Source organism: Melanotaenia boesemani, chromosome 22, assembly GCF_017639745.1.
Source record: "Melanotaenia boesemani isolate fMelBoe1 chromosome 22, fMelBoe1.pri, whole genome shotgun sequence".
In the NCBI taxonomy this organism is placed as follows: domain Eukaryota; kingdom Metazoa; phylum Chordata; class Actinopteri; order Atheriniformes; family Melanotaeniidae; genus Melanotaenia; species Melanotaenia boesemani.
In genome coordinates this window covers 13806561-13829312 of record NC_055703.1, presented here as the reverse complement: position 1 = coordinate 13829312, position 22752 = coordinate 13806561, and the positions used below count along the sequence as shown (strand labels likewise).

At 35.7% G+C, this 22752-nt stretch overlaps 2 protein-coding genes across 2 annotated transcripts in view; both read right to left on the bottom strand.

Moving 5' to 3' along the window:
- fndc4a (fibronectin type III domain containing 4a) overlaps positions 1-4697 on the bottom strand; it is a 30431-nt gene extending 25734 nt beyond the window's left edge. The window contains exon 1 of the mRNA XM_041975016.1: positions 4063-4697. Within this exon, the coding sequence (XP_041830950.1) occupies positions 4063-4138 (76 nt within the window). The 5' untranslated portion in view covers positions 4139-4697. The remainder of the gene's footprint in view (positions 1-4062) is intronic.
- A 9235-nt stretch (positions 4698-13932) lies between these two features.
- Positions 13933-22308, bottom strand: blk (BLK proto-oncogene, Src family tyrosine kinase). The gene is made up of 14 exons (XM_041976642.1): positions 22177-22308; positions 20929-21010; positions 20715-20808; positions 20584-20608; positions 20143-20236; positions 19950-20048; positions 19728-19831; positions 19481-19630; positions 18881-19033; positions 18611-18790; positions 16478-16554; positions 15551-15701; positions 14866-14997; positions 13933-14708 (listed from the first exon to the last, which is right to left on the bottom strand). The coding sequence occupies exons 3-14, from the start codon at positions 20805-20807 to the stop codon at positions 14506-14508; spliced, it is 1461 nt and encodes a 486-aa protein (XP_041832576.1). The 5' UTR covers position 20808; positions 20929-21010; positions 22177-22308; the 3' UTR covers positions 13933-14505.
- Between the last annotated feature and the right edge of the window lie 444 nt (positions 22309-22752).

Sequence of the window (22752 nt, the reverse complement as noted above, 5' to 3'; positions counted from 1 at the left end):
ATAAGTTGGGACATACGTGTGTTAATACATTTTCTTCCTGGCAATAATTGTAGCTTTTAGAAATAATTAACCAGTTATCTCAGCAAACCAAAAGTGATACTTTTACAAAACAACAGGAATTAGCATGTTATCTGAAGAAAAGGTGTTTGTTATCCTGAGATAACAATTTAACTCAACTTCCATGGAAGTGTAGAAAGGCCATCACTGCAGATGCCCCTTTGGATGCTGTTATCTTGAGATCACAAGTTAACTGTTCTGTTATATCAGAACAATTAACCTAAAAAATAAGCATTTCCTGTGTTAATGCCTAATTCCATCATTCATTATTGCTTTGATAACAGTTGGGTATGATCTATAACATTAAGACAAGCATGTGTAATTCTGCTTTCTCTACTGATCTGAGGTTAGTCAATGCTGAGCACAGATAGTGACATCTGTGAGCACAGATAAGACTTAAACCATCTTTCTTCAGCCAGTAGCTGCCCCTCAGACCTTCTACCAACTACTGTTTGGAATTTGAAGAAAACAACAGAGAACAACATAAATGCATCCAGTATTACAACAAAACAATTTTTGAAGTAATCACATTATAATTGTTGCCATCATTGTTGAATCATTTATTGTTATTAATGTTGTTTTATTGTCAGGATTAACACCTGGAATACTGTATTTGTACAATCTTTACATTTAGGTTTAAATGATATACCATACATTTTTATTCTTCCCTCTTTTGGTTGATGAGTTTGTTGTGCCTTATTGATTGATTTTAAAACTTTTATCACTTTAAAAGACACATTATGTGCTCCAAAATATAACACTTTTCATATGCTGGTGTGTCGTTATAACTGCTCATTTTATGCTCTGTGCTTCTTGCATTTTTTTAATTTAACATCCAAATATGTTCATGAAACATATTTCTGATGGTAGATATGGTCCTACAGACAGCACAACAGCTCAAGTTTTATTCTTTTCAACCTGATATTTTAAAGAGTTATGTAATTGTTTCCCTTTTCGGTGTGAGAAAGAGCATCTTTCATCTATTATTGTGCAAATGTATAAAATAAAGGTAAAAACTGATGGTACTTTAAAAACTAAATCAAATCTGGCATGAATGAGGACTCAACTCATTATTGAGTAGTTATAAATGGTCAGAGTAATTGGTCAGTTCAATAACAACATAATAAAACTTTCAAAGGCACATAATTCATTGTGCTTCAAACAGATTTAAAAGGCAAAACAGTAGTTTACCAGGGAATGGTCCCCATGTCCCTGCACAATTAATCAAATTGCAATTGCCTCTAAGCTTGTGACAGTTTAAAAGGGTACTTGAAATGTAATCCCTTTTTAATAATTACTGTTTTTTATGTCTAATTCCTCAATGAAATATTGTATTCACTAACATCTTTCATACTGACAGTAACTCACAAGTTGCCTCAAGTTTTTGATGTGTTGCCCAGTCAGTCTGCAAACAGCTTCAACTGAATGTTTATCAGACTCGTGGGTAGTTCTCCTCTACACTGCAGGAGGTTGTCTTAACAGCTGCTAACAGTGTTGCAAGTCTCCTCATAGGTAGACTCTTAAGCAATATCATGCTACTTTTAATCTCAGCTGCAGCTCTGTCTGCCCCCTTACTACATTTGAATAGACTTTCTATCACATATGACACTTTATGATCTTAAATTGTTTATTCTATAATTACATTTACCAAGAAGTTCATCTGTATGGAGTTGCCATGTAGATGAAAGCATATTAAGGGGATTTTCTTCTAAATAGTGGTAAGCTCCTTTATCATCTTTTCACAAAAAAGTAAGACTGAATCCTACTTTTTTCAGTGCATTTCAAAGCCAAGACAGTATTTACTGTCACTTCATTTATGTTGAACTAGTATGACATGAAACAGCAGTGAGATCAGTGCATGTCTAAGGTCTAATGTATTCGCTAGCCAAACTCTAATGTTTTCAGTAGCAAGCCAACAAATTCATCATCCCAGAACAATAAAGTCCAGCATGCAGTGGCATACCAGAGCTGATTTATGGACAAGTTTATAACAATAAAGGTTTTTAATCGTTCTGTAGCCACCTACAGTTGGTGTTTACCAGTTATTCAGGCAGCCAACAAAGAGACCAACAAGTATGAGTCACTGAATGGTGCTCAAAATTGCTGTAAAATTTGAAATCTCTTTTGTCAGCCCACATCGTGTCATGTGAGTGTGTGTGTTTAAAATATAATCCATTTGACAGCAGATAAAATTACAACACCATCAGCAAATATTGTCTATCATTCTAATCAATTCAGCTCTCATACATAACCACCATTTGTCAAGAAGGTGTCACCATGTTTACGAACAGCAGATTGCCAATTTGATTTGAGCCTGGCCATCCACTATCTCCAATAAATCTTAATTCACATTTGTTTTGTGTCTGAAGCTCTGGTTAAGCCTCATGTGGAATTCATTTTCTGGTGTGCTTGTTTTTAGATTGTGTCTGAATAAGTATATATAAAGTTACAAATATTAAAGTATTTCTTGTTAAATTGTGCACAATGTAAAATAAAACCTTGTGTGGACTGTTTTGTTATCTTAATAATTATATTAAATCATAAATAAATCTGGAACAAATGTCAAATATGCATGTTTTACAAATATGCACATTTTAAAACTACAAATTTATAAAGCGTATCTTGCACATTGCCCTATGATCATGAATTGTGTGGACGAGATGGCTTAATGAATGAATGAAAGGCTCAACAAATTTCAAGGGGTGAGATTAAAGCAAGCTGTGTTTTAATATGTCACATTTAATCATTATTAGCTAATTTTTGTGTCACTTTCAAGACATTCAAATTCCACTGATAGCCTTAACTAAGATGCTACATATTTTTGCATGATTCAAATTTAAATGAACAACATTGCCATGAAATAAAGAACAACACAGCTAATTTAGACTTCCCTCTAAATGGCCTGTCACCGTGAAGGCCTTAGACTCTGGGAATGCAAAAGCCAGTCGGTAATTATTTAACATTTATTTAAATTTACTTTAAAGCTTGTTGCAGCAGCCAGATTTAAATTTGTAAGTGCTTTTTATTTGAATATCATCTTTTCCCCATGCCAAACAAATCAGAAATGCTCCTGACACATAACATATCAGCACAGATGATGAGAAATTCTCTGAATATTTGTTTGAGACAGCACACACACCCACAGAAAGAATGAAGTGCCAATCTTATACTCTCAAGGCACTATCACATGTAGTATTCAGTTCCTTTGAGAGCTAAAGAGGAAGTGATAGAGGTAGAAAGACAGATACAAAGACAGATATATTTTGGATGCATGCACACAGAGGCACAGGAGGTTTCTGTGACAAGTTGTGTCATTTCACAAAAGTGTCATAAATAGCATTTTTGATACAAACCTTGAGGTGCACTGAATGCAAATGCAGCACAATTTAATCTTTATAAACGAGCTGATAAATGGTTTAAGCTGGGTGATCTGTCTCTTGCTGCAGCTCACTATAATGCCAGTGCTGGCTCTGCAACTGGTGTCTCTATAGCACACTAATCCAGAGAACTGGACGGTCTAACCTCACTTAAAAGCTGCAAGGTTTAAAAGTGTGCACCTTTAGTCTAACAAGATACAGAAAAAGTATTTCGCCAGTTAATATACTAGGGTCATGCTTAATGATGACTGTAGTGTAGATTTTCTCATGAGTTATACCTGTTGCTTGCTTTATTTTTTCAACAAATTTGTAATGTAATTAAAAGGCAGATTACATGTTGGAATATAATTTATGATTATCTATAGAAAGTGATTAAAAGTATCAGTATAAAGGCATAGGACTCAGCTTGTGCACACACAGTCTTTACTAGAATTGATGTTATTATAATGTATGGATAAACCTGAGGCTTACCTATTTGAATAACAAAATATCTAAAAATTTAAATCTTAGTCTGTGTCTATGAGTGGGTGACGGCATTAAGTTCATAATCAAGTATATAAAAAGCCCTAATGGTTTGAGTAATAGTGCATTTTACACAGCTACAAAAAGGCTTAAGAGGATCACTTACTTGCTCCAACCAAGAATATGTCGCTGACAAAGAGCAACAGGATCATGGAGTTTACCAAAACAAGCAGACGAGCCATGCCTTGGAGGGTTTACTTGCTCTTCTTAGATTACAAAGAATGCAAATATATTACTGAAGGGTAACTAAATTACAGTAGATCATTTTTTGTAAATAACGTGCTGGAATTCCTTGTGAATGAGTGAATGAACGGTTGTTGGCTCAGTCTGGCTCGAGCTGGTCAGTGAAGCGATAACCTGTGAAAGTACGTGACAACAAACGATGTCTTCTCAAACATTTTGTCCTTCCGACTGTTCACTCAGCCTTCAATTCCCCGAGTCCATCATTTATGATCTCATGCAAACTGAGACAGTCCAACCTCTGACTAAATCTGGCGGCTGAAACTGTGAACCTCCATTATCCGTGGGGTGATCGATCATCCGTAAGCTCAGGTGCGAACAGGTCACGCAGAAAAGATGGTGTCGGTCCCCGCTCAGATTCACAGGGACACCGAGGGGCGATTCAGCACCATGGACAGCGCCTAAGTTTTTAATCTGCCCCCCTTGCTGCACAGCACGGGCGCGGGGTTTGGTCGTCCTGCGGTCGACAAGCCAGAAAGACCACTGGTTCCTAACTCTAGTGCACGCGCAAAAAAAAAAAAAAAAAAAAACATTGATTCATCATCCACGTGTCATCAGAGCCAAGCAGCACGGATACGCCCACCTGAGCTCTGGCCACCACTCACACTGCAGCGTGCCCCTCCATCTGCTTTAAATTTTCAGTATCAGTAACAGAATCTTATATTTACAGCTAAAGGTCGAGGGTGTGATATGTTGCTGTGCATGTGAGTAAATTCATTTTCTGCAAAACACCAGTCAGTCTGGATATAGGCATAAATATACACCCCCTGTCGTCTTGTACTATTGCAACCCTTCATTCACTACAGTGGGAATTATAAATAAATAATAACCAGGGAGAGTTTATCTACTATTTGCTTTGTACTCTGTGCACAAACAGCAGCAGGTCGATGCACCTCTCACCCATCATACACTGCGCATAGCCCTAGGACACATCGTGTAATCAGGAAGATGAATCACGCTGATATCTGAATGCAATGCCTCATGGGACAAACGTTTCAATGCAGATCTCTTGTATAATGAATCTGGCGGTACAAGGAAGGAGTCATCAAATGTTCCGGTGATATAGTTTTCTTTGCAAAATAAACAAGCGAAATTAAATTTATTTATGATATAAATGATTGATTTTCTTTCTATTACAGTTGCTTGTGCGATCCAGTGTTTTTGTCTTCTTCATGATCAACAGCATCAAACATATATGTTTAAAAATAAAGAAAAAACGACTTTTCTCTAGGTTAAAACTTTTAACCTAGATGTTTGAGATCGTGTAGTTGCCATGACAGCTGTTCAGGGTTTGCTGACTTTTCCATGGCATTCATATCTAAAAGAGCTAAACCATAACAAAGAAACTGAAGTGTGATTCTATTGTAGGCTGCAATAACTGTATTGCTTTTTTTGTGAATATTGTCTTTCATGGAAAGTCTGTGTAAATATGGAGGTTCCACTGTGTCACTGATGCTTCAACAGATTTTATTTCATTTTTTTCTCTGTCTTTTCAATTTGTGCACTGGGTTGCATTTTAGTTCCACTTCGTTATTAAGTTTAACTGCAAACCAAAAGACAGCTGGCTGATCTGTATCTTACAGTTATGTAGCTTTCAGCTTTTATAACTACAAAACATCCTGCAGGCTACATAAAACTTAGTTATTGCACTGCTTGCAACAAATAGACAAATTTGTGAAAGTATGGGTAAACAGTGATGAATCAACAACAAAGATTTCAACCACCAAAAACATAAAAAATAAAAAAAGAAGAAAATATGATGAGGCATATCTTGCCCTAGGCTGGACCAGGTAATGGTCGAGTAATGGTAATGGTCAATGGTAGGTAATGACGAGAGACTGTTGTATGTTTCCAAATATTAGCATCTGCCAGTATGAAGCTAAACAAGTTACAAAACCACTTGGGGACGTCTCATCCTGAACACAGAAAAGCCTGTTGATTACTTTAGAAATAAATTACTCAACTGTCATATATAGCATTGTTGTTTTAATAAAGCATCATCTGTCTCATTGAAAACTCAATGCACCTGAAGTTTGCAAATTGTCCTGTTTAAAACACTATACAACACTACAGCAGAAGAACTGATTTCTTCTGCCACTGACGTGGTTTAAATTACAGTAAACAGAGTAGCAGCCAATAAACTAGAGGTTATTTCATGGCACATTTGTTTGTACATTTCTTTGCATGAGGGTGCATGTGGTAGTGGGATCGAGGGGCCCTGACATCATTGTTGTTGATGAAAAGGGGCCCAGCAGAAAGATTTTGGGAACCACTGAGTTAACTAAATACTGTGATATTGCATTTGAGAGACTCTTAATCATGCAGACAAAAATGTCTTTCTTTCTATAGATCCAGGCTGAAAGCAGTCTGGATATATAGAAGTAAATTGTAAATAAATCTTACAATGCTAAAAAAAAAAACAATAAAAAATAAAATAAAATAAAAAACACAGAATCTTTAATCGCATAGAAGATTTACCACAAGGAATTAAATAAATGGGTGGAAAAATAGGAAAATATACACTGAACAGCCACAGCATAAACCTACAGGTAGTGTGTTTGAATGTGGATAATGCTGCTCATTTTGTCACAAAATGTTTGGCTTAAAAAAACCCTCCTGTCATTCATAGACATTTACCACCTTTGTTGATATTCTGTAGACCAATCACCATTGTTGGGAGAGCAAACTCCTTTAGGGAGGCTATGAGAACAAGGCGAGAACAAGAGTCCAAGCTGTTCGCTACACTTCCTCCCTCCCTTACCCTACCCCACCTACCTGCTCTGCTCTCACATCTTCAGACACAAGTTAGTTTTGGCACAAATATCTCACAACAAATGTGCCAAAAGTCAGAGAGCAGTTTCATCATGCTGTGATGTGTGAGAGCAGATTCATGAGAGCAGATTTGTGTGCTTGCAGCAACAGATTCAAGAAAATGTAATCACTAAACTGAGGCTGAAACAAAAAAATTAACACAAGCAAAAAAATAAATAAATTAGACTAAACATTAAGTTGTTTGTTGTAAATCTGTCCGTGTAAACATAACTGTACACATTTGTGAATATTTTTCTGTGACTTAGCATTAAAAAAAAGATTGAGTGTAAAACCTTCTGCAGGTGAAAATTTGACATACAGGTGCAATTTTTTTGCAGAGGGTCTTACATGTTTTGTCCTTTTGTGTAACTTAAAAGTTATCATACAAGTTCAGATTCTTGTTACACACATTTGTTTGCTAATCTCCTGGCACCAGCATGTAACTGCATAATGAGGACCTGCTTAGTAGGCAAGTAGTGACAATATCATGGCTGATCAGTATAAGCTAACCATGCTCTGCTCTAACTGATGGATTAATGATCTTGCAAAGCACCACCAAGCATACTTTGTATTTTACTTGGTGTGATTATCATTCACTATAATTGTGAGCATTGTAGTTTCTTTTTCTACATATTACCCCAAAATGCAGGTAACCCTTGTTTTTCAGATGTTTATTCCTCAATGAGGATGGTTGCTGTATTCGCTGTGTAATAAACTGCCAAAAAGTAAAATTATCTGTGCACATGCTTTGCACTCTGTGTGTGGGAGCAATATTTGTTGCACTGCCAATAAAACATACACTCTAGATTTTAGAGTATTAAAGCACACAAAGCAAACACTTTATACACTGCATGAAAAGGTGTTTCTGTTTTGTTTGACTTTCATGTCACATGGATATGGACGGCATTTTATAAGATGTCAGTCAGCAGCTGACTGAAATATGATATTTATTGTAATATAGAACAGCTTGAATGTTGATGTGGATCTTAATAGGGTTTAGAGTTTTCAAAAAAACTGAAGTGATGATTCATTAAATCTATGAAAGGAGGTAGTTCTTCTTTGATGTTCCCGCTCAGCTCTGTCAAAAACGCCTACTCACATATCGTACCACATGTCTTGATTTAATATATTTTAAATGGAATATAATTCATTAGTATTGATTCTATAATATTTGGTATTTATACATTTCTTTTTGCATAGAATATGTAATTATTTTGGAATAGTTTTTTGTGCATCAAGTGGTGCTTTTTGTTCTGTTTCTGGTTTAATTTGACCTAAAACATATTCTAATTTTCTAAAACCCCTAAAAGTAGATAAAGAAAACCCTTTTAGATGACCTGAACCGAAACCTCTGCTAGAGTTTCTCCACTCAAGACTTAAAACCTCCAACAGACTTGAATGTGATGCAACAATCATTTCATGAATATTTTACATAATGTAGTTATGGTGTGTTTCACTGTGTATTTAGAGCATAAAAAATGGCAAAAATGTGTCTGTGAAAACAAATCAGTACATAAAGCTTTCCTGACTGTTTCAATATTTTTCATGATATTGGATTGGCCTCAAGGAGGAATAAACCATCTGCAAAGTGTGAAGTAAAATCCATAAGATTTATTCAGAATTTTAGTCTAGCTGAAGAAATGTCATTAGATATCTATAGCAATGATTCACCTTCAGATTACTTGGATGTTGTATTTAATCTTACCTTTGTCACACAGAAAAAAAAAACTTTATTTGTGTGGTGTCTCAAAAATCTTACATTTGTGAAAACAAAATAAAAGAGAAGATGAGTTTTTGCAGATCAGACAGTCTCTTTGTTCTGCACCCTGTATATCTTTACACTTCACCATTTTTACATGACTTTTTCTTCTTTATCATCTATAGTTAGAAAACTTTTAAACAAGATCTTCGGAGAACCAGGGTGAAAAGTTCCCAGAATTGATTCGCCTGGTAGGAGAAAGACTCAAAATGTTAATTGCTTTGGGTGTAGCGTCCAGTAAAAGAACTTTATAAGTAATGGGAAGACAGAGAGATACCAGGGATTTAAAAAGTGAAACAGACTATTTGTAGCTAATTTTATCCATCTCCGTGATGGCTCAAATACCTACAGTGTACGTTTTTAAGTGCTGTTTTGGATGACACTTTCTAAAGTTCAGAGTTTTTTGGCATAAAGCATAGCAGTTATGTAATGTGTTAATCACCATTACAGTATAATTACAGTAAGCACTCTGCATAACTTCAGTGTTGTAGAGTAAAATGAGACTGTGGACCTCCATTCAGACTACCAGTATCTTCACTTTCACTTGCTTTTTTTCTCCTTCCACCTCCCAAGGTCAAAACCACACATAGGATGTGGCAATTTACATTAAATACATAAAGCCCTGGTAGAAAAAATATATGGACAGTGGGGATTTGAAAATGGTTAGGGGAACAACTCTGCATACTAATGAGTAAGAGATGAGCTGCCCACTGGTAAGCTAACATAAAACTTGATGCAGGATATATGTTACATAAGTCTGCAGCTGTGTAAGTGCGCAACTGCAAAATGAAAGGTTTACGTCATGTTATGTACTGTGCATTTAGTAGAAAGAAAGATCCTCCCAATCATATCAGGATTAAATATTTTGATTCTTAATGAGCAGTTGTTCTAAAAACTAACCATCCTGTAAAGCTTAACAACATGGACAGAAAGTCTGTGAGAACATTGAATGGTCATATTTCAGCCTACAGTGTGTAGGCCAGCAGTATTTTTCAGTACATTTTACTGCACCAGCAAACATATGATTAAATTTCCCTGTTACTAGTGCCCTTGACTCATCATTGAGCACAACCATGGTGGTCAATTACCAGAATAATTTAGAAGCAATGTGGGGGTTCTTGCTCAATACAATGAAATGACATACGCTCATAAATCAAGAGAAAATAAAGATCTAACAGATGGTTTCCCAAATTCCTCACAATCAATACAAAGGGAGGAAGCAGATGTTCATAAATTTCTTTTGTATTGGCTTCATCACTGCAAATTCCATTAACTTTAGTTCCCCGGGGACAAAATTTAATTTTGGTTAAAATGAAAAGGAGCAGGTTTAGTAAATTCTAACAGCCAAGTAAAATTGCTCACCTCTCTATTTTTGTCTCTATTTTCCCAACTTTCTGCTGTGGTTAAGTGCCCAGTGCTGACTTGCAGGAGACTTCCTTCAGCTGTTAAGGAAACATATATGCTGCAGAGTCCTTCTCAAAGGTGGCGATGACATCTGATGCACAGCATTAGCATTTTTCTTTTTATCTGAACTGGCCTCACTGATTTTCAGCAGAGCTCAGGAGACATCTCTTACTATTTATAGATTTTTTAAAGAAGTTCATGAAAAGTGCATGAAGACTGCCCCTGCAGCTGGATTGTGATGGATTAATAGCCTATTAACTATATGCACATTTTGCAAAATGTTTCATAGACATATTCTGTTGTAATTGTTTCAAGAGCCCTCACATCTACTAGACCACACTAGTGATTGATGGACTTCATTAACTGACTGACATCAAAGCCCCGGAGAGAAAGCATGTTTATAAGGAGCACAATGCAAAATGAACACAGTTGTAAACATTATTAGAAGATGAAAGCCCATCTCTTTTTCATCTGTGGTGACGTGTTGGTTTTTGTACCAGAGGACAGAGCTGGGTTACCCTCAACACATGCTAATGATATGTTGCCTTCTGCTGGGATCAGCCATTAATCAGTGTACAAATCATCATTATTCTTCTAAGGCAGTAGTCATGCACAGAGGGAGACAATGGGCTGGTCTTGCAACCTTTGTCAGAGCTTCTGGTCAATTATTCTACAGTTTGAGACTTTATTAATGGTTTATCAGCTGACAGACTGATGACATGACTTACACCCAAGGTATAGAAATACTAAGTTATTATTCAATATTGCTATTGAAATAAAAGGCATAAATGATTTAAAATGTGGTGAGAAAACGACATCATAAGGGGCGTAATAGTGGAAGTCACTTTTGCCATGTAGTCACTGAAGAAAAACACAAATCCCAACATTTTGTTTTCAAAAACAAGGCTTGTCATCACAGGACAAAATCTTAATATCAAAATGAAATTCTGCAATCTGTGGCAATCCCATATCTTCACAGTCTGTTACCAAGCCATCCTTGAACATGTATGGGATCAGCTTATGCATGTTGTTTGTGCCAGAGTGACTAACAACCACATTGGCAACAAATGCTGATTGAAGAATGGGATGCTGTCCTACAGCAGAATGCGACAAAGTTGGTGATCAGCATGACGAGAGGGTACCAGGCTGTTATGACTATGTATGGTTCTTCCACATGGCACTGAGGCCCCTGTTTGGTAAATGAATCAATTGTTAAATTGCCACTATATCTTGTTTCTTCAGATTTCAATCATCCAATAAATGACACCAAATAACAGTCTATAGCGTGTTTCCTTTACAAATATGACAAAATTTAAAAAGGGAATAAATAGGAATTCCATAAGAATCATTGCCAAGAAGCATTGTTGTAACAAAGAATTAATTGGTTAGAACAAATTTCCTTTAGTTTATCTCTACAAAGTTAACCAGTATCTATTTCCATTACCTCTGTCTAACTTCAGTGTCAGTATATGCTGCATTCAATATACTACTGCTTTGTCCTTTGCTAATAATTTAAAATATTGTTAGTATTAAAAATAAATGAGCTAATAATACGCTACCAGTGGTTTTAATGTTATACAATATACCCTACTGTAGTTTGAAGAGGAAATCTGACTTCTACTTGTTAGACATTAAAATTTATATACCAGTACAACAACAAATACTGATGAAATATTGACCATAAAAGCAACTATTTTTTATCTTAGCAACTAAAAACTTAAAACAAAGATTAATAGAGCAAAAAGTGAGTCCAGAGTTTATGAAGTTAGTTTTGTTTTTGGACTTACAACAAAATTGTCTCACTTTTTAACTCAGCAAACAAGCTTTATTGCTCATTTAATCATTTCTTCCATTAATGTTTGCTCTTTTTTCCTGCTGCACACTTCCAACTTCCAAACCGTGCATTTTAAGTCTATTGACGTGTCACTACTGACACCTTGTGGTAACCTGTGGAACCATTTAAGACACTACTCAAGATTGTGACAAAAATAGATCTACAGCCAACCTCTTGTAATGGATCCAACTCCAGAGAAGAGAGAGAAAAAAAAAAGTATTTCAGAAAAAACTTGCCAACCAAATATTTTTAAAATCTGTTTAATGTGTTGTATGAGCTCACAGGCTATCTCAACTGTATTGCTTATAGAAAGGTTTGAATCAATGGAGCTGTGTCTCTGTGTAATATATATATATATATATATATATAGAGAGAGAGAGAGAGAGAAAGAGAGAGAGAGAGAGAGAGAGAGAGAGACAAACAAACAAACATGCTAAACTAATATTAGTTTATGTCACCCATAAACTAATATTTTGTTGAACAATTCTTTGAGGGAATCACTGCAATCATTGTTTTCTGTAATCAGACTTTGCACCTGTTGACAGGTATTTTGGCCCACTGCTCAAGTAATTTTTCTTTTCAACATAATTCAATTCAAAAGCAATGTCTTATTTCACTAAATTAGAATTTAGCAATTTTTTATTTATTATTACTTTCTTCAGTCTCCAGTTATTTGTGAATTTTGCATTTTCTTTAATGTAAGGGTATGAATGTTTTAAATCTATCTATGCACTGTAGAAAAAAAGTAGGAGCTTAGTCATTTTGGGCTGAATTTCAATTCCATAATCGATAAAGTAAATTACATATTATCAAGGCACCTTTGGCAGATTGCAGTCCAAGAAGCCATTAAACTTCTGTGCATTCTTGCTTGCTTTCATAAGAAAGATTGATATACAGTACCTAGAGACAGCCATGTGGCCACTATCTGATGATGGACTGCATTTAATAGAATTAATGCATCCCAGAGGAGATTAAAGATGTCCCACTTTTTTTTTTCGATAATTCCCTTCCTGTTGTTGTGGCATTTGGAATTTCTCCAAGGTTGAATTTATATATTTCTAAAGAAACCTGCAAACTCACGCATGGCTTAATTCCGTTGGCTTTTACATGTTGTTTTGATGACTGAACTGGATAGTCAAGCACAGCTTCATAAAAAAATCTGTATGATCTCATACTGTTGCTGCGCTGACATTATTTCTTATTTAAAATGGTTTTAGTGAGTGAAAACAAAAAACAAGCAAACAAACAAAACTATTTGTCTCATGTTTTATGCACAAGTGATGAATTTAGTAGGAGACAAAAAAGTGGAGACATCAACCACTTTGGGCATGTGGTTTAAATGCAGAGAGACATTTAAAGATGCCTCTCTGTGTGGCATTTAAAGAATGCTGACTCACACTTCCTGTTTCCTGTCCATTCAGGAAATAGCAGGGTTTAACCCCTGGCTGCCACGGCCATTCCAGTCTCTTATCTTCAAGATACCGTCTGGGACCCCCTGGGTGGGTTTATTTGAACGATCAAATCTGCTGCAGTTTACAACAATTAGTTACTATTAAAGGTTTCCTGTAGATAACAACATTAGACTCTCATTTTCAGCATTAAAATACATCTTCATAAAAACATTTTAGTGTTGCCATGGCTTCTTTATTCGTCATCCTTTTTCATTTTCCTGTGTTTACCTTTATTTTAACATGATTGAAACTTAAATTAGTCAAAGCGGCCCATGTGGTACATAAGCAGATGCAAAAGTACGCATGCGTGGCTTTTATCTTTCTGTGGGGGCATCCTGTGTGTGCACATCCTTCTTTCTGTTTGAAAGCTTTTGAAAAGAAATCTATTGGGCAGAGGCCTGTCAAAGGACTAATTTAATTTCTTTGAGAACCAAATGAGCTTTTATGACTTGGCATGAAATACAAGAATAAGCCAAATTTCTAAATAATCTGATATTTTATTTTTACAGAAGTACATGACTATATGTCTTTAACAAGATCTTTTCTTTCAACATAATAAACCTGCTGAATGAGTGAAGAAATAAAAAGTGCCAAGTATTGTGCATGTAATCTCAGTATTTCTGTACCATACAAGGGTTTAATATCCTTCTTCACATGTGCTGACTTCCCCAGGTCCACTGCTTTACATCAGGCATAGGCTGAATTTGTCCTTTCAGCCATGATCAATTAGTCCAAGTGATGCCTCCTTACAATCCATGGCTTCAGTCAAGAATAGGAGGCAACATTAGCCAAAGCACAGTCAGTTTCTGACTTCAAAATATTTCAGATGCTCATTTCCGCTGTAGACACAAAGCCTTAAATACTTTATACATTCACTCAGGGAGGGTTAAAAAAAACTGTGAAAGTGTAAATTCCACCTCAGTAGTTCAAAGAATCTTTTCAATCTGTCATACAGATCATTGCTTGATCCTCTGCCAGTTCAAGTCTGACATTTCTTGCCTTGCTGCATTCAGATGATCTGCGAGAAACATTTCCCTTATGTTTAGTAACTTATGGCTGCATCTCATATTGCCCCTCCGTGGCGATGAAGAAGTCATTGAGAGTGTTTTGGAGAAATTCAAAAGTCGGCCGATCCTCAGGCTTCTGTTTCCAGCAAATCATCATGATTTTGTAAAGTTCTTCAGGACAGCCGTCCGGCGATGGCATCCTGTACGACCTGTCTAGGCACCTGATCACCTCTGGATTTGTCATTCCTGATCAGGGAAAAGAAAAGGCCAATTGGACTTTTTAAAAACATTATCAGTGGTAGTTCTTTCAAAAAAAATTTCAGCTGAAAAACAGCATTTATATAGTTACATTTTATATGCAATTCATGTAATGTAGAGAGTAATTATTTCTCATTGCCTGTACCTGGGTATGGTATTCTTCCATAGGTCACTATTTCCGTCAACAGGATCCCAAAAGACCAGACATCTGATTTAATGCTGAATGTGCCAAAATTAATGGCTTCTGGAGCTGTCCATTTAATGGGAAATTTAGCACCTAGTTATCAAAAAGAGGGTGAGAAGGACTGGAAGGAAACTTGATGGTTGCAATAACACAAGTTCATGTGCACACAGCTCACTTTATTTGTCATATTCAAAATCTTTGTGCTAAACAAAATTAGCTCAGTCAAAAGATAAAAGAAGTTACTTTCCAGATAAAAGAGTAATCAGTGTGATTTAAACTTTTCCTATGACATAAAATGTCTGTATTAGCCAATTAATATCTGGTCACACTATGAGTCCTTGGAAGGAGCCAACGTGGTTGTCAGGGAGTTTCTCTTGTTTTATAGCCTAAACATGATCTCTTTTTTTCTTTATTTAAAACTAACCAAATATGGAATGAAGATTATTTATTTATTTATTTATTTATATGTTGTTAGCTGTTAAATCATTGATAAATCATGCATCTATAACGCAAGTAGGTTTTTGATCCCACCACCAATATGTTGCTAATCTTCTAAAGAAAAAATAGATTGTTCTAAAACAATTTCTATTATTAGCATTATTTTCTTTTTTATATATGTCAGTCATATAATAGCAAAATACTTCACCTTCATGAGCTGTGTATTCAGACTCAATGATTCTGGCCAGGCCAAAGTCTGCTATCTTGCAGTGCAGTGTTTCATTAACCAGTATATTAGCTGCACGCAGGTCACGGTGGATGTAATTCTTCTTTTCAATGTAAGCCATGCCTTCAGCTATCTGTGACAAAGAGAAAAAGAGTGGACACAACATGAGCACTGTTAGCTCAAATGCAAATTTTATTTATTGATGTTTAACGAGATATGGTGCACTTAAGTTTTACAGAACACTTGATACTGGAATTAAATTTTGTACACAGTAAGAGCCTGTTTTTCCTAGTAATGTTGCTGCAATATGTGTATAAACATAAGTCTGAATACTTGTGTTAGCATGAAGGGTAATGGCTGTAAGGGGGGTTAAACAGGATGTGCCAACTATCAGGAAGTTGAAAGTATTTCAGAGGGGCAAAGAGTTCTGGGGGAGCTCAGTGTGGATGGAAAAAATAGCACGACTTCCTGTCCGGATGTTAATAATTGACGCAGGGTGAGGCTTTCAAGCCAGATGAGCAAAGCCCCTGCCACAGAAACCACACAGCCCTTGCTGAAAGTTTCCATGGGTAGTCACATTATGGCTGATTCCATACTGCGTACCATGAAATGTTCAAAGTTTTACTGTACATCACTTAAAGTGTATAAATAGATTTTGAGGTCTGCATGAATCCTTCTACTTTTGTTTTGACAGAAGCAAAAATCTGTGAACAAGCTAAATGCTAATGTCACACTGTCAAAGGCAGAAAGAGCAGAGATAAAAAATAAAGAAGCGAGAAGAAGAAAAAGGGTCTGACATTCAGCTAATTATCTTAGATTAATCTTTTCAGTCCCTTGGTATGGCTTTTTATTGTGAGGAAAATGTACAAGATGCGTGTCTAAGATCATGCTATAGAAATTGTTTCCCACCTGAGCTGACATGTCAATCAGCTTATTCATCTTGAGCTTTTTCCCTTCATCTGTTTTTAAGAAATCAAGAAGGCATCCTATAAGAGATAAAAAAGACACATATTTCTGTCAGAAAAAGGCAGCATTTTGAAGGTCAATCTATTGTTTCATTGAAATTTCCATTTATGATCATTGCATTTCATTACTGTATAACTAAAGCTTTCATGGTGCAGTTAGACTGTCATATCAATGAAAGAACAAGATTGTAATCATTGCTTCTAAAATGTTTAAGTATGGCAATTTCTCAAAGCCCATTTCAGTATATACATATATATATATATATATATATATATATATATATATATATATATATATATATATATATTTAAGGAGAGCTTGTTTTAAAAGGATGTTCTCTTAGAGTGAGTTTGGCCCATCTGTAGATAATGTCATACATATTGTCGTTTAATACAGCTGGTGAATGCCACTTTTTATAAGTTCATAAATGACCACTTGATCAAATCTAAAATGGTTTGTAAAACTGTTTTATAGTTAGTACTAGTTAATCAATAATCAGCAGACAATTAATCTGCTTTCTGAGTCCATCCTCTCAGATATTCTTGCTTGTTATGATGAATTTGATATCTCTGTAAGACTGTAAGTTAGACAGATGACACAACTGAAGGTGCCGCACATCAGAAGACACATTAAATATATACGAAAGATTAATTAGAAAATAACTATGATATCTATGATAAATGTGTTTGTTGGTTATGGCCATTTTTGAGGATTTACATTTAATGTTGCTGTATGCAACCAAGAAATCGTTTTAAAATTTTGATGCCGCTGAACAAGAACTTGAATGGCTCTGGGCCAAATCATTCGTCTGATTTGCTGACACCATACCAGCCACGAAGACTTCTAAAATCATCAGGGTCAAGTTTGTTTTCCATGCCAAGACTTAAAACTATATATGGAGAAGTTGCATTTAGTTTTATTATTATTATTATATCTGGAACAAACTACCAGAAAACCTGAAGGCCGTGTCATACCTACGCTGTTGTAAGTCAGTTGTTTTCAAACTTTTGTTATTTGCCACTGGTTTTAATCAAGCTAGGGATTTGTTATTTATTTATCTATTTCCTTAAACGATGATGTAATGATTATATTGAGGATGACAATGACTACAATGACATATTTTCTGTTGACGTCTGTTTGCATTATATGTGTAATTATAATTGAATCACAACCGTTAATTATATGTTCCGATATTACAAAATCTTTCTATAACATAATTTTTTGCTTATTATTGAAATTAAAGCATTGACTCTGTTTTCCATCCTCTTTCAGCACACTTGTGGACCACATGGGTCAGAACCGTGATACATTAGTGCAACACCTGTAGAAGGTAGCTGGCTTGGTAAGAGTTGTCTCTGTATTTCAATCCGTCTTCTACGTATTAACAGCAACCACTAGAAAGGCTCTTCCCATTTGACAGTAGGCCCCTCAAATTTAGAACATTGCCCCCTCTGTCCTTCAATTTCTATAAGCAACAAGAGTCGTTGCCATGTTTATAACCAGTAAACCATGCCAAAGCAGGTGGTCACTTAATCAGAAGAACAACTTTTAATGCGGAAAATTGAACTGAAATCAGAAAAGAGCTCTAAAAATACCATTTAAGATTTATTTACCAGCAGGGGGAATGTTGGACACATACACTAATTAATAAGTAAAGTACATTACTTCTCATTCCACCAATTCTTTAAGCACAAGACGTGATTTAGCATTTTTGGTTGGTTTAGTTCCTTTCCAGTGGACATCATATATTAAATCAGTTTACTAATCATTAGGAATAAATTGCCTACTAGATGACAAAGACCTGCATAGAGCAGCATCCCTATTAGGATTTAAATACTAGTGATTTGTTTGGAATTTGTACTTTAATTAAATTGTAATTTTGACAGTAATGAGCATGGGTTTAATTTGGGCTGCTGGGATATTTTTACTTCACTTCTAAATTTAAAACATGTTAGAATAATTAGAAATCATGTATGATATGCATTTGGAAATAAATTCCTGATGTATGCATTGTATCAACCTTTAGTGGTTAAGATGCATCACCCACTAACAACGCCCTCTCCTGCTTCTGCTTACCATTGATCATGAATTCAGTCACAATGAGAATGGGCTCCTTAGTGACCACAGCGTGGAGTCGTACCAGTCGACCATGCTTCAACTGCTTCATCAGGTTTGCTTCCTGAAGGAAGGCCTCAGGCTCCATCGTTCCCTCCTTTAAGGTCTTAATAGCAACCTTCTGGGTGTTTTTGTAGTAACCTGCAGTAGGGATTTAAACAAAATATTTATTTCACTACATTATCTTGGTTTACACGATGTCTGCAAGCACTAGATGTAGCTTTCTCTTACCCATCCACACTTCTCCAAACTGCCCAGCCCCGAGTTTCTTAACCATTTTCAATGTCTCTCTAGGAATCTCCCATTCATCGTGAGCCCATGGCTCCTGAGGAGCCTTTGGCTTGCAAGGACCGTACAACCGCTGACACAACCCATCTGCTGTGCCTACACCCAAACAAAGTGCATTCAAATTAAACAAACCTTTTCCCTTTCTCTCTTTGAAATTGCGATAAATTTAGCTTCTGAAACAACACAGTTCTTGTTTCCATTAGTGATTTTAATAGCAAATTTGTGCTTGCTTGCATGCATGCCATATATTTGGCCTTTTATCTTATGGTTTTATCAGGGTGGAAAGATTCACTCCTTTCACACAGGAAATGCAGAAAATATCACAAGGGTCGAACTTCTCCATTTTATTCGCACTTAAGAGAGATACAGTATCTCGACACTGACAGCAGTGAACCGAGCTAGACTCCATATCAGCTAATAATTATATGATCAATAAATATTGATTATGAAAGATATTAAAACTATAGATCTGTTCATTTTTAAATCAAAACAACCTTAAAGTGAAAAATAAAACACATGCATTTCTTTCTGTTTAATACTTACGGGTGTAGTATTTGACCAGTTCCTGCAGGGATGGGAACGAGTTGGAGGGGGAGATGTAATAACCACCTTTGTCAAGACAGCGGATCTTGTAGTGTTTAACTACATCTCCCTGTTCACGATCATGATCTCTGATTGACAGCGAGTAGGACCCTAAGGCAGAATAAATACGGTTATACATAGTCATTATTCATTGTTTGAAATTGGACACTTGTTTTTGAGCATGTTGCTTAATTTCTGAGCCTTTTACCTTTACAGGTCTCACTTTCTCGAACTAGAAATGTGCCTGGTTTATTTTCAGGGGCTAAAAGCATTCGTTCAGTCTCCCTCCTACTCAATTCTTTGAAAAACCATCTGCAGAAGAAAGGACAAAACACACTCCATATAAATATTTGAAAACACAATTGTAAACATGCAGATTACTCTGTGGTTGAAATGATTTCATATGTGCTCTTTGTTTGATGCTTCTTACTTCTCCACTTCCAGTGTATCTGCTCTGGCTACATAATTTGATGGTATGAAGCCCTCTTTTCCAGTGACCAGCGATACGGCTAGCCACCATTCTCCTCTTCTACAAGGCAAGAAAAACATGTCAGATCATTTTGCTCACCTTGGATAAAGGCTATAAGCAATTTCACTATTGCCGTGATCAGGATGATGCTTACTCTTGCAAAACTTTGAGTTTGTCTCCCTTTTTGAAAGACAGATCACTGTCGTTGGTTGCTTTGAAATCATGCTGTGCCACAAACAGGGAGTCCTCTGAAGTTATGTGAAGAGCAAAGATGTTAAAAGAACTGAATTAAGAGAATACGCTCTTTTAAAAAGTTACACATTACTCCTTAATATCCATTTATGGGCTAGAATTTCCTTACATTTCTTCTCTGAGCACATAGCACCCTACTTTGACACTGTCGCTACATTAAAATTACTTTCGTGTATTTGTAAGCTTATCTTATCCCCAGAAGAGAACATAGGAAATTCAGTTGAGATTTCAATCAGAAAATGTATTTCGTCCTACTGCTAATGTCTTGTTGACTGCATAATGCAGGCTGCTGTTTTCCATTAGAAAGTTAGTCACATGCAAATGGTCTTAAAATTATCATTACCTGAATTAGTATTTCCACTTTGTCCCTGAAATGCAAGCAAAAAAAAGTTTTTCCTGTAGTTTAATATACTAAAGACAAAAAAAACTCTTTTCTCTTAATTACTAAGATAAATTTCCTTTTAGAATACTTACTATATGATTTGATGAGTTAGATGCCCCAGAGTTGTGTTTTCCTTTGAAACCTTCATCATTTAATTTATTTTGTCCACTGCAAGTGCAGCCCATCCTGTTTGTGCAAAGCATAAAATTAACTGTCATTATATACCTAAAATAACATTAGAATACATGTTTAACTCCATCATACCACCACCCACGTTATGGTAATGCTAAGATTCTTCGCTGTTACCTGATAAAGACGATGAGCTTTACTTTTAGCCGTTTTCATTCACAGCTCCTCCCAGTGCAGGCCCTGGCCTCTGACTTCATGCCTGAAAATAAAAAACAGATCAAACATATTTAAATGAGCTAAATTACTTGAATTTAATCAGTCATTACATTTCAGTGTCAAATACCCCAAAGAAACAAACTGAGGAAGTGGAAACCATGTTGTTTTTCATGCTACCACTCTTATCAGTTAAAATAAAGATGAAATAAAATGCTAAAATTAGCTGATGAAAACGGAAATTATGCAGAAATGAGCAAATAGTTCTTAGTATTTGTGAGAGAACTCGCATGCTACTGGTTTTTTTTTTTTTTTATCAGTTTAATATCAAATTGGGTTAAAAGTTTTAAACTAAACATTTGATACTTTTGATTGAAGAATTTTCAAAATGTCGTGCTGGAAATGAACAAGTAAAGCAGTTATAGAAATAGTTTAAACCGATCTCTTCTTTCCAGTACTGGACAGATTGGTAGCTGAAAAAGTTTACTGTTTATCACGGAAGTTAAAGTTTATGGCTGTCTATGCAAATAAGTCGGAATAGTAACGCTTATGTCCGACCCTATCAGCCTTTCAGAGACTTCACACAAGTTTTTAGAGTCCATTTAGTGACTTTTTGAGCCGGCTTGTTGTGCATGTGTGGGCGCTGTAATGGAAACACTTGCCAAGGCTTATTTAATATTATACATGAATAAGTAAGAGCTTTTGTATTTCAGTTTGAAATGATGCCTTATAAAACTGGCTGTGAGATTATGATGGTCACATCACTACTGGGTAATGACAACATTTAAATAAAGTATGCAAAAAGTATACGCAATGTCTTGTCATATAAAAAGAGATATTTGAAAGAAGTATTAGTACCCTTTCTTGCCTTGATAGACACATTTATATTTTTTCCCGCTCATACAAAGATTTTATCTTTCTTATCTAAATTATTAGTTATACTGACATGATAATTTGTATTTTCTTCAGCCATCAACATTATTTTATCATTTTAGCTGTTTGAATTATTGTTATAAATTAATTTTCTGCTTCAATAATCTGTCTCTTTATAAATTGTAAATATCACATATGCGTAATTAGTTTCACTTATAAGGCCTAGCTGCATCTGACTGTTGAAGTAATTTCTTGTGATGTTCAGATTGTTTACATCACATATTATATCATATTACAATGTAATAATAATTTTCAGATTACCATACAGAGCATAAATACCTTTAGTTTGTTTCCTGCTTGTGTCTTCAGAAAGCAGCCTAGATGTAAAATGTCTTTGGCTTCCTCTGTGAAAACAGACAGCGTATCTGTTAGTGTGTCACTCACACACTCACTATGGTTTGGAAAGTTTCTCTCTCACCACTGCGCTCACTCTTTTTTTTCTCTCTCACACACTAAAAACCAGACGTCACTGTGGGGACCATAGCATGCTCAAGTTTACTGGAAACAAGTGACCGTGTGTTTGTTTATTTCGTACTAGTTTTACTCTCACTAACCTTTGTGACAGATAATCTTACAAACTGAAACAAAGCTCACCTGCTGTTAAACAAAAGTCAGAAAGTCATTCAAAAAGAAGTGCTGATCAGTAATTTCTTTAATCTTTTCATCTCATTACATCTGCAATAGAAAGGTGATTGTGCTGTATTGTAATGTGCACATTAAGAGTCTGTTTGTTTGTGTGGGCCTTGGTGTTGATGGTGAGTGTGGAGGAGTAAAGCAATACGGTTTACATGACTTTCTTCTCAGTTCCTGTGGTGGTCTCTGCTGTTTATCTCGGTATTTATCTTTGCAACTCAA

Excerpts from the sequence above, each read along its gene's own strand:
- blk (XM_041976642.1), bottom strand. The coding sequence starts at position 20,807 with ATGGGCTGCACTTGCAGTGGACAAAATAAATTAAATGATGAAGGTTTC. Across the intron at positions 19,832-19,949 it reads GATACACTGGAAGTGGAGAA|ATGGTTTTTCAAAGAATTGA; the intron begins GTAAGAAGCATC and ends TTTCTTCTGCAG. Across the intron at positions 15,702-16,477 it reads TGATTGACATGTCAGCTCAG|ATAGCTGAAGGCATGGCTTA; the intron begins GTGGGAAACAAT and ends TCTTTGTCACAG.